Source organism: Diceros bicornis, chromosome X (assembly GCF_020826845.1).
Source record: "Diceros bicornis minor isolate mBicDic1 chromosome X, mDicBic1.mat.cur, whole genome shotgun sequence".
In the NCBI taxonomy this organism is placed as follows: domain Eukaryota; kingdom Metazoa; phylum Chordata; class Mammalia; order Perissodactyla; family Rhinocerotidae; genus Diceros; species Diceros bicornis.
This window is the reverse complement of record NC_080781.1, coordinates 73,404,198-73,416,095: the sequence shown is the minus strand read 5'-3', so window position 1 is coordinate 73,416,095 and position 11,898 is coordinate 73,404,198. Positions and strand designations below refer to the sequence as shown.

Genomic DNA, 11,898 nt, shown 5'->3' with positions numbered 1-11,898 from the left:
CTTCTGGGAGCTGTAGCTAGGCAACCGTCGGCCATCCGGGAGAGCCGAGGACCGGCAGCGGCGTTAGTGCCTCTGGCGGCGAACAACGAGCGCTGCAGGCCGCTCTCACAGTTTTTACCCTCCCCTCTCTCCACCCCTTTTGCCCCCGCCCACCCCTCCGCCACTTTGGCTCCTCCCTCCTCTTCTCTCTCTCCCTCTCCTTCCTCCTCCGCCTCCTCAGCTCCTGGGCTAGAATATCTATGGGTCGAAACGTGATGCGATGAATCCGAGAGAGACTGAAACTGGGACGAGGAGTGCGGCGGAAGCGGCGGGACTCCTGGGCATGGGGGCTTCACCACAATAGAGGCAGCGTCCCCACCCGCCCCCGCCGGCCCCTCCGGAGCGAAGCCCCCAAACCCCCTGGGGAAAAGGATGGCGGCGTCACCTACCCAGATCGAAGCCGGTGGGTAGCTGTGTCCGGGGGGCTAAGGGTATGGGGGCTTAGCGAGACGGCTGTCAGTTTCTTTTGAAAAAGCTTCTATTTCTCTTCTTTGCCTCCCTCTCAACCTCTTTTTCCCCTCTTCCTCAGAGCTATATTACCTGATTGCTAGATTCTTGCAGTCCGGACCCTGCAACAAATCCGCTCAGGTGAGAGGGAGGAGGACATCTGGGAGTCCTGGGGAATGGTCCCAATGGGGAAATCGAGGCAGCGGGGTGCGCGGTTCCGCTGAGGGTGAGGGAAAGGCCGGCCTTGACTAGTCTTACCGTCAGCGGCTCGGTTTGAAGTGGGGAGGGAGGAATGGGTTGATGGCCCGAGCTGCTCCTCATATCCGTTTCCCTTTTGCTCAGGTGCTAGTCCAGGAGCTCGAGGAGCATCAGGTACGGAGACCCTTCGGGAAGAGGTGGGGAGGGTTGGGGTGAGACTGGAGGAAGGGGAGGGCAAGTCAGGGGCGGAGGGCAGGGGCCGGGAGAGAGCCTTGGATCTGGACACTCATGGCTGTTGTCACAGGGGTGAACCGGCTTCTTCCCTCAAAAGGGGCAGATATCGCTGGGGTCTTAACTTGCCCCCTCTTTATGCCTGTGGGAGGCGGTTTTTCAGGATTTCCTCTCCCTCGGCCTCCTCCCCTCCACACTCGTCTAGCTCTGAGGCAACAGCTATCGGGACAAGAGAAATAAAGACGCCAAAGGGTCGAGGATCGGGACCCAGGTTGTGTCGGTTTGATGAGGAGCGGAGGCTTGGCCTTTATCGTCCCCCCCCCTTCTTTTCTCCGGCCCCCAGCTGATTCCGCGCCGCTTAGACTGGGAGGGGAAAGAGCATCGAAGAAGCTTCGAGGATCTGGTGAGTAAAGTTTTCATTTCAACTTTACCAAACTCTTTCTCCACTCGCTCCCCACCTTGTTCCCCCAACCCGCCCCCGACCCCTCAGCCGACACGGCTGTAGAGCTTGGTGCTGAGCCGAAGAACGACAGCCCCTTCCCCCTTCCCGCGAGTCGGAGAAAGGGTACCTTGCCCTCTCCTTGGCCTCGCTTGTTTCCAACCGAAAACTTTGAAGAATGTGAGTTTGTTATCAGAGATGCCGTATTGTGGATTATAAATACGTTACAAACATCGGGAAAGGCCCATTGTAGGGGGAAAAGGGAGAGAAACCAGGGGGTTATCTTGGGGCACGTACCAAGGACTGACGCTGGCCAATGACAGCGTTGGTAACAACCTGGAGTTCCGGATTAGTGGAAGAAAACTGGTTTCTGGTTGGTCCTGGCTTGAAATACGGGAACTGAGGCCAGGCTTAGTTGGGGGGGGGTTGGGGGGGGTGAGGCGTACGGGGGAGGGGGCTTAGGAGCGGAGTTGACCGACCCAGGATTGAGAAGAACCACACAATTAAAAATAATAGAGAGCATCAAGCGAATTCCAGTATTTGCCGGATTTAGATAATCGACTACCCAATAAGAGCATAATCGTTGTATATCTCAGATTTTAGAAAATAGCTCATCAAATCATTAAATCGCATTTGTGAAGATAACGTTTTCACTAAATAACAGCCATGGATTATGACCTTTTTGAGAATTGATGAAGCACGGTTTTGCAAGGAGACAACAATAGTTGTATTTTAAAATAGAATATATTTTAGTAAAGGACCAAAGGCATGGGATTGACTGTGTTCTTTCTCCTACAAGTATAATTTATAGTGTAAATGCACCTTCTGTTCAGCATTGACACCCACAGAAAGGTGATCCTTTTTATTTTTGGGAGGATGTTCCCTTGTGTTAGCCACTGGCACAGTGAATTGGAAGGAAATGAAAGGAGAAAGGGGTGGTGTTACTAAAATCTAAATTCAGCTATCTTCCCTTCAAATAAGATCCAAATGGAGGAAAATCGGACCCAGTTAAAGAAAGTTGGACGGGTATGGTAGATTCTAAATATAAATAAAGTGATTTAAAATTTATTTGCAATAAGATAATATTTAAATTGCTTTGCTGTTCATTTGATATTCCTCTTTGTATTAAATTACAATAATGAGGCCACGTTAATTATTACCAAATTTACAGACTAAATTTTTTCTTATTTTTTGCAAATCACAGAAAATGGTATAATAATTGTGATAAGGAGAAACTCCAGCATATGTATTATTAATGGTAAAAAATTTTTGGATGGATAAAAATTATTTTTGAAAAACCACATGTATTACCAGTTTATTTAGTTTGTAGTCAGACTTTTTGTCGGACCTAAGTCCTGCCAAAAAGAGGGCAAAAACGACAGTGCCTACCAATATATGTTTTAACACTTTATGACTAATAAGGTTTTGAAGACAGTTTTATACTGAGGTGTGTTGAAAATGTTTTTGTTTACATTTGTCTCTAAGCAGACCATTTTAAGCAGGTAGCAAAAGGAGACTTAAAAGGAAAAAATTTTTGTAAATTAACTTGACAATGATAAAAAGTAAATGAAATCAAAATAATAAAAATACAGTTTTCTAACCATACACACATAGGAAAACCAAAAACAAAACCAGACCTAGTTTGTTACACTTCCCTTCCTTGTATTGTAAAGGCATATTTATGTAATTGTAATCAGTGTCCATTTTATACTTTGTTTTCTTAACACCTTTACAAATACTTATCTGTATTTGAATAGTCATTGTTATTTTAATGGTAAGAAAAAATTCAATTGTATTTAAGTTGCTATGGTTTGAACTCAACTTCCAGTTAAGCATTTGGATTACTTCCAGTTTTTCACTAATATCTTTGCATAGTTACGTAGTTTTTCTTTTTTCCCTTTTTTTTTTGAGTTATTTTCCTGGGCTATATTCCTAAAGTGGAGTTATCAGGTCAAAGGGTCTCATCACTTTTATAGCTCTTGTTATGTATTGTAAGATTGCTCTCCAGAAGATTGTACTAATTTGTAATGTCACTAGGTACTTAGATTGAGGTTTTTTTATTAAATATTTTTTAATCTTTTGGTAGCTTTAAAAGGTGAAAGTAGCCCCTAGTTGATTTGATTAGCTTTTTCCCCCATTATTAGTGAGGCTTAAACTTTAACCAGTTATTTTTTTGTTAATCCATTTGTACATCCCTCCATGTACTTGATTTTCACCTTTATCTTTTAATTTATTGTTTGTTTTTATATTTTCTTATACATTTTAAAATTTTTATATACATAGAATTTCTTCTGTTTGAACATTATCTAGAGTTTAGATAGTGTATCGTTTTTTGTTTTTAATTTAATTTTTATATTTTACACTTAGATTGTTATTTTTTCACACTGGGATCCAGTTTTTCCAGTGATATTACATTTTGATAGTATGGTCTTATTTTAAGTCAAAAGTCTGTTCTCTACCTATAGATTTCTTTGTAAGGGAGGATAGGGCAGGGCTGAGTGAGAATTTGAACAGAAGAAAAATAAGTTTTGTGGCTGAGAACTGAGTGTGCCGTGTTAGATTGCTGGATTCATTAGTTGTATTGTTGATTAAAATTATTTCACATCTGACCTCTGATTTTGAGTGGCTTCTTTGTGGAGAAGACGGATTTTTTTCCTTGGGGTAGGTGTTTTTTAAAGTGCTAATAGAACAATGGTTATACAATGGTATCTTTGATTTAGCTTCATGTTTTGAATTGAAATTTAGGGCAAAGTATTAATAAGTAGTATAATCTGATATGTTAAATTATATAGCAACACTTCAAATTTAAGATGTACTGGGTTATAAAAAGCAAAGAATACAAATGCATAATGAAGAGATGAAGGACTATAAACAAGGATATCAAAATACTGACTTGGGGTTGCATAGCCGTGTACACTACATATTTGAAACAAAAATCCTGCCTTTCTGTCCATATGTATACTTTCACTTGAATTGTCTGTACTGCTTAACTTGATTTATCCAGAAGAATATTAAGATAATAAGTTGGTTCTTCAACACTTCATTATTACTGTTACTATTATGTATTCTAGAAATCCCCCTTTTTTCTTTCTTAAATCTGATTTAGTGTTTTGTAATTTGGAACACAAGGAAAGGTGCTTTTTTGTTAAAGCTACTGGAAGGCAAGGATTGACATTTCTAGATTTGAAGTGCCTTTAAAAAAGTGAGTCCTTAAATGAAATATTTGTTAGTTATGTTGAACTGTAAGGTTTTTCAATATGGCATTCAAAATTAAAACATTCTAAATTAATTTTCAGAGTTTTAAGTAATGATATAGCGAGAAATTGGAAGTTATGGTGATTGTTTTTGAAGTGTGATCTGTGCATTTTTATTTCTGCTTGACTGTTATTTACAACACAATAGAGTTAGATTTACTTCTTATAATTCATCTTAAGGTAGATAATTTAAATAATTACAGATGTCTTTTCACTTGTGGTGACCCTGTTGAATTGTTGGCTATTTTATTGCTTCCTCCTTGGAGCTTTATTGGGGACAACAAACATAGTAATGAGGGGTGTATGTGTTTGTGTGTGTATTTAAATGGACAGTTTTTTTTTTTTTTTGGTTTATAATTTTTTTTATTTATTTACTTTTCCCCCAAAGCCCCAGTAGATAGTTGTATGTCATAGTTGCACATCCTTCTAGTTGCTGTATGTGGGACGCGGCCTCAGCATGGCCAGAGAAATGGTGTGTCGGTGCGCGCCCGGGATCCGAACCCGGGCCGCCAGCAGCAGAGTGCGCGCTCTTAACCGCTAAGCCACGGGGCTGGCCCTGACAGTTTTTGTTAATATACAAATTTTATATATTGAAATGGTGACTTGGAAACTTTTTTTAAAGGCATGTGTTAAGATTTTTGAATCATTTTAAGGGGACTCCTATCATAAGACTGAACCAAAGTCATAATTATTTTTAGGTATGGTATATATTTTTACATTTATTCAGCATTTTTCATCCATAGAATTGAAAACACCAATTAGCGCTTACATTTGGAGTGATGGAGATTATATTACCTTCATTTTATATATAAAAGACTTGAAACAATTTTATGCTATTGAAAAAAAAACTTTCTTCAAGATTGTATGTTCACTACTATCTTTAAAAAGAATACATACCTCTAGGATGATATATGTCATTATAAGAACTTGCATCTTCATATAACACTGGAGTTTAAAATTGTTTTCACATTATCTCATTTGATGCTCACCAACTGCTTTAAAACACTGTATTTGAATTCTAGACATTCCTGTATTTTTTCTTACCTTACCCAGCTGTTGTTCTCTAATTACTAGTAATGGCTTAAATTATCTATTAGAACAGTAGAATGATCTTTGAGAGGGGTAGCATAGTTATTGCATGTCTAAGTGTGGAAGCAGTCTAAGCATGTGTGATTTATTAACTGCTATGTGGACACACAGCCGTAGTTAGGAAGAACAGAATGCATCATGGGAGGCCAATAAGAACGTGCTGCTCAACCCCAGTGTGGATATAATGCTAACTGATAGATATTATGGCAGAGAGCAATCAATGTCTGGAAACTAATACTCCTCACTACTGATTTGCTTGAGCCACGTGTATGCTCTTGCTATCTGTAATATGTTGGCTTTAGCTATTTGTCTGGATTGATCTTTGGCTTTTTTTTTTCGCCCTTGGGCTCTAGGAACATACTTTCAATGACTAAAATCCTTTTAGAGATTTATCATTAGTCCTAGGAAAACTGGTATCTGAGTACAAATGAGATGGTATTAAGAAAGTGAAGAGAGCTTCTGTTAGGGAGTGAGAATTTGGATTGGATTAATGTTCCTTATAAAATTTTGTACTGAAAGCACCTTTGTCAAATTTGAATATTAGTTTAAATTGTGTGTTTGTGTTCTTGTTTTACTGATGTTCATTACTGATTAATTAACAAACAGTTTTTTTGGTAGGGAGCAGAATAGTAATTTAAAGGCAATTTAATGTGTGTGTCATATTTTAGAGATGACCTTGTTTGACATTTCTCACATAGGATGATTTTGTGGGTAGTAGAAAAGACTGTAAGATTTAGTCTGGAAGATAGTCTTTCCTTGCTGAGTGACCTTGGGCAAGTTACTTCACCTCTCAGAGATTTAATTTCCTCATTTATAAAATAAAAACCCCTAGCTGTTTTACAAAGTTGTTTTGTGGACCAAATGAGTTAAATATGAAAGAATGCATTTTGTTAATTGAAAGTCTGTGCATATGAATTGGTTGCTACATTTTAAAAATAGGACAGAGAGGTTGAATGGTTAGCCTGGAAATCTGGAGAACTATGACCCCAGAATTTATATTTTCTTAGCTAATTATTACCACCTAATTTTCCTAAGATTTTTTTTAGGGTAAGGGGCATATAATACAGTACCTTTAAAAAAAGAGTATTTAAAAAGTGAGTGTCAGAATTGAACCCAAAATGAGTGTTTGAAGTGCATCTGTGTTAACTCAAACAAGAAATGATAATTATGTCAAAAGATATTTAATGTTATTTGCATTTTTATGAATTACAAAAAAGTAATTCTGTATGATACTGGTATAGTATTCACTTTTTTAAGCAGTGGGAGTTGTCTTTTTGATGTCTTGTTGCAAGGATCCTCAGCTCTTCTGATTGATAACTTCTTATCCTGAGTTTATTTTCTATACATTATTGATAATTAATTTCTTGTACTTTGTTACCTTTTTGAATATGTTTTCTCATGCCCTTTGTTATTTACCATGGTGCTTTATATTTAACTTGTCCTCAGTTATTATTTATTCAATTTTCTTAACTTGTTAGAAGCATTGCATGACATTTATTTTTTAGGCTTATTTAATCTGCTAGCTGGTACTGAGTTCTTTTATTGGACCTTTCTCTACTGAGAAACTTCTAGGATGTGGATGAGTCTCTTGTCCTTGTCTTAATATCATCTGCCTTCAAGGTTGTAGTACTTTTAGTGCTTTCTTGAAATGTAACCCAGAGAATACTTGAGCCTATGTGGGTTGCTCTGGCTGGCTCGTTTCTGAGGAAATCTTAAACCTAAAAAAAGGAAAAATCCTGTGAACAATGATTAACATTTTCAAAGGAAAGTGATAGGAAGTCTTGATACTTTGTAGCCCACACTGCTAACCAGTGGTATCACTACAACAGAAAAGCTTACCTGTTTTCTTTTCCTTTCTGCCCATTTTTTCCCCTCTCCTCCTTGAAATTCAGCAAACATTAAAACTCAACACTTAAATTATAAAGATATAATATCGGATTATTGCATACATTTATATTTTACTGAAAAGTATCAAGAAGAAAATAAACTATTATTAATATTTTTGTTTTCTTCCATTCTTGTTTTTTTGTAGAAGTATGTGTATTTTTTTCCCTTAAATCAGATGATTTTATGGATAGAGTTTTTTTTTTTTTAACTTAATGTTGTAGAGGAGCATCTTAAACATTGAGCCGATAGTATGTGCTGGTCACTGTGCAAAATGTGTTTACTGAGTGGGGGGGTGCCTTTCTCTTTGCCTGGAATGCCCTCCCTTCCCTTTGTCGTCTGTCTTGTGAACTTTTACTTAGCCTTCAAGTGTGAAAATGGACATGAACCGCTACCCCCAGGCCAAATTAGGTGCTGTACTTCTTTGCTTCTTTAGCTCTCTGTACTAACCTGTGGGCACTTATAGCTTTGATTTGTTTCTATTTAGTACTAGTTTATTTCCTCCACTGGAACTATGGGTTCCCTTAGGGCAGCAGATTAATCTTCTTTCCATTGCATCCCTCTATTTTAAATGTCTGAATGAACGAATGAATCAATACAAGAGTGAATGATTTTGTTTTTGTTTTAACCAGATCTTATGAGCTGGTTATCATTACTCCCTGTTTTATGGATAAGGAAGCTCAGGCTCAAAGAGTGAGTAACTTTTCAGGTCAAGAAAGTAGGAACTGGGGATGCTGGAAAAATTTAAATCTAAGTCCTTTCTACTGTATCACACTGCCAGAAGGAGTAACAGCTAATAAATTTCAGAGCCTGAATAATCCAGGCTCTCAGACTTCCAAGTACCACGCTTATCTCTATACTACACTTATATCGATATATTTAAGGCCTTGCTATATTTTTCAAAATCTGTTTTGTTTTCTGCCCCTAAATATCAAAAATCATGTGACTGTTTTTTCGTATGCACTTTTTTTTTTTTTTGAGGAAGATCATCCCTGAGCTAACATCCACGCCAATCCTCCTCTTTTTGCTGAGGAAGATTGGCCCTGGGCTAACATCTGTGCCCATCTTCCTCCACTTTATATGGGACACTGCCACAGCATGGCCTGACAAGTGGTGTATCTCTGCACACCCAGGATCCGAACCCCGGGCTGCCAGGAGCGAAGCACGCACACTTAACCGCTACGCCACTGGGCCAGCCCCTGTATGCACTTCTATCTCCGCCCTAAAAAATTTTTTTTAATTATTATTATTTTTTTATATATATATATTTTTAATAATTTTATTTATTTATTTATTTTTCCCCCAAAGCCCCAGCAGATAGTTGTATGTCATAGCTGCACATTCTTCTAGTTGCTGTATGTGGGACTTGGCCTCAGCATGGCCAGAAAAGCGGTGCGTCGTTGCGCGCCCAGGATCCGAACCCGGGCCGCCAGCAGCGGAGCACGCACACTCAACCGCTAAGCCACGGGGCCGGCCCTTTTAATTTTTTTTAAGATAAGACGTTGCATTGTACTTCTTCAGCATATGGTCTCAGTTTGAGTCTTCAATTCACCTGTGTAGTCATGATCTTAGAAAACAAAGCACACAAACAATTCTCTGTTTTGTTTTTTAGAGTTACTTGTCTGATCCTATTATTTCTAAAAGCCAAGGTAAAAATGATATCATTGCCATCTGAAAATTAGTATTTCAAATGTAGTTCTTGGTATAGGCCTGGCCCCCTGAGATTTTATTCAGTGCCCAGCTGGACTCCTTTTAACTAATTATGGTGAGGAGGATCATCTCAGTGAGCTCTCTGGTCTTCTCAGTTGCCATGATTCTGAAACGTGGTAATTCAGTTGTTAGATTTGCTCTTTAGGTCAGTCATTCTCCCTATCAAGAAGGTTTATAATCTAGGTTTCATTTAATTTCTTTAAGTTTATTCAAATTTATAATTTTAATTTTTTGCAGTCTTTGTGTTAATTATCTTCATAATTTTTCAACTGCCTTAATAAGACAGTAATAGAGCAGTGGGCAGGGAGACCCAGATTCATTCATTGTGACCATTCCTTCATTGTGACCATTGGACTTCACTTCTCTGGATCTGTTTTTCCTACTGTAAAATGTGGAGTTAGGTTGATGATGTATAAGGATCCTTGCATTTCAAAGATTCTATAATTTAAATTTTTGGAGCTATTTTACAGAATAATACAGACGTTTATCTTATACTCTTGAATTTTGTTTTTAGAGAATGCTTTTCTTCTGCAGATCTCAAGGCACTTATTGTGTTACTTGTTGGCATTATATTCCAGAAAGAGAAATATGGCTAAATAACTGAAATTAGAATATTTGAGCTTTTGGGCCGGCCCCGTGGCTTAGCGGTTAAGTGTGCATGCTCCGCTGCTGGCGGCCCGGGTTTGGATCCTGGGTGCGCACCGACGCACGGCTTCTCCGGCCACGCTGAGGCCGTGCCCCACACAGCAACTAGAAGGATATGCAACTATGACATACAACTATCTACTGGGGCTTTGGGGGGAAAAAAAAAAAGTAAAATTAAAAAAAAAAAAGAATATTTGAGCTTTAATTGAAAAGAGTGACTTATTAAGCCACAAATTTCATAGAATATTTTTAATATATACTTTTAATAGTACATTTTATTATATATTACATTATATTCATACATAATTATAATATAGAATTTTTAAAAACTTAAAAAATAATAATAATTCCTAAGAGTAGATAAGAATTCTTATACCTAAAAAGATCACCTTTAAAAAAATTCCAACTTTAATCAAAGCAAATGGATTGAAGTAAATGTTAACTACCACTTATAAATCCTGAAGTTTGATTTAGAAGAAATTATTATTGCAAGAACTGTGCTGATATAATCTGGAAGCCTGTTAACGTAGTTTAAAAGAGGAGCCAGCAGGTTCAAACTCAAATGAATTGTTATTATCGTGTTGATTGTGTTGATAGAGTTTGTGTTTCTCTAGTACTGTTTTATAATCAAATTTTTATTGATTTTAGAGGAATGGACTTTTTGAATGGGACCACTTAGAAATAGAGCAATTTTCTATTGTATAGGATAAAAATGAAACTTGTGAGATTTATTTAATAGTTTATAATACAAATTTTCAAGGGGAGAATTTGGGAGTAGATAAGCCTTGTTTTAGTTGCTTAATTAAGGATTTTGTATTTTTAAATTATCAGTGAGGAATTGATAAAAAAATTTATATAATTAGCTGAAGATCAAACATCATTGTTTCTATAAAATGAAGTAGTGGGGGGCTTAAGATGTCAGTTTAAGATATAATTCTGACAGATTTTCTATAAGAGGGTAATTCTAAAAATTCATATTAGAGAACTCCCATTTTCTGGATTATATATTGCTAGATATATTGCAGTTTCTAGGGTAGTTACTTAGGTTTTTGTAACAAGTAAATAACTCTTTTTTTTTTTTTTAAGATTTTATTTATTTATTTTTCTCCCAAAGCCCGGGTAGACAGTTGTATGTCGTAGCTGCACATCCATTCTGGTTGCTGTATGTGGGACGCGGCCTCAGCATGGCCGGAGAAGCGGTGCGTCGGTGCTCGCCCGGGATCCGAACCCGGGCCGCCAGCAGCGGAGCGCGCGCACTTAACCGCTAAGCCAGGGGGCAGGCCCAGTAAATAACTCTTGAGATGGTAATGGGATGAAGAAAAAATTGATGAAAAAGTAAATGCGGGGCTGGCCCGGTGGCGCAAGCGGTTAAGTGCGCGCGCTCCGCTGCGGCGGCCCGGGGTTCGCTGGTTCGGATCCCGGGCGCGCACCGAAGTACTGCTTGGTAAGCCATGCTGTGGCAGCGTCCCATATAAAGTGGAGGAAGATAGGCACCGATGTTAGCCCAGGGCCGTCTTCCTCAGCAAAAAAAAAAAGAGGAGGATTGGCGGATGTTAGCTCAGGGCTGATCTCCTCACAAAAAAAAAAAAAAAAAAAAAAAAAAAAAAGTAAATGCCAGTAAAGACATCAACTACCATCCTATGAAAAGCTTCATATAGCATTTACTTGATGGAAAAGTAATGGCTGATATCAGAAGCCCAGTTTTTCCAAGACATAATGTTGGGGGGGAAAAGGCATAAGCTATTATAGATGTTAATATGCAGTATTTAAGTATTTTCTTTGGGATACATATTTTTAGGTATACTAACTGTATGTTCTTGTGGGCATGTTTAGGAAATGCCCTAATATGAAGGGAATGAATTACAGACTAGTATTTTAGGATATTAGCATCTGCAGATAACAAGAAATGGTTTTTAGATTGAATCATCAGCTGCTTTGGCTTTAATATTACCTGTATATTTT

At 38.1% G+C, this 11,898-nt stretch overlaps 1 protein-coding gene across 1 annotated transcript in view; it reads left to right on the top strand.

Moving 5' to 3' along the window:
• Window positions 1-220: 220 nt before the first annotated feature.
• The window catches only part of BRWD3 (bromodomain and WD repeat domain containing 3), a 137,196-nt gene continuing 125,518 nt past the window's right edge, over window positions 221-11,898 (top strand). Inside the window, exons 1-4 of the mRNA XM_058536252.1 lie at window positions 221-442; window positions 569-627; window positions 829-858; window positions 1,259-1,318. Coding sequence (XP_058392235.1) covers window positions 412-442; window positions 569-627; window positions 829-858; window positions 1,259-1,318 — 180 coding nt within the window. The 5' untranslated portion in view covers window positions 221-411. The remainder of the gene's footprint in view (window positions 443-568; window positions 628-828; window positions 859-1,258; window positions 1,319-11,898) is intronic.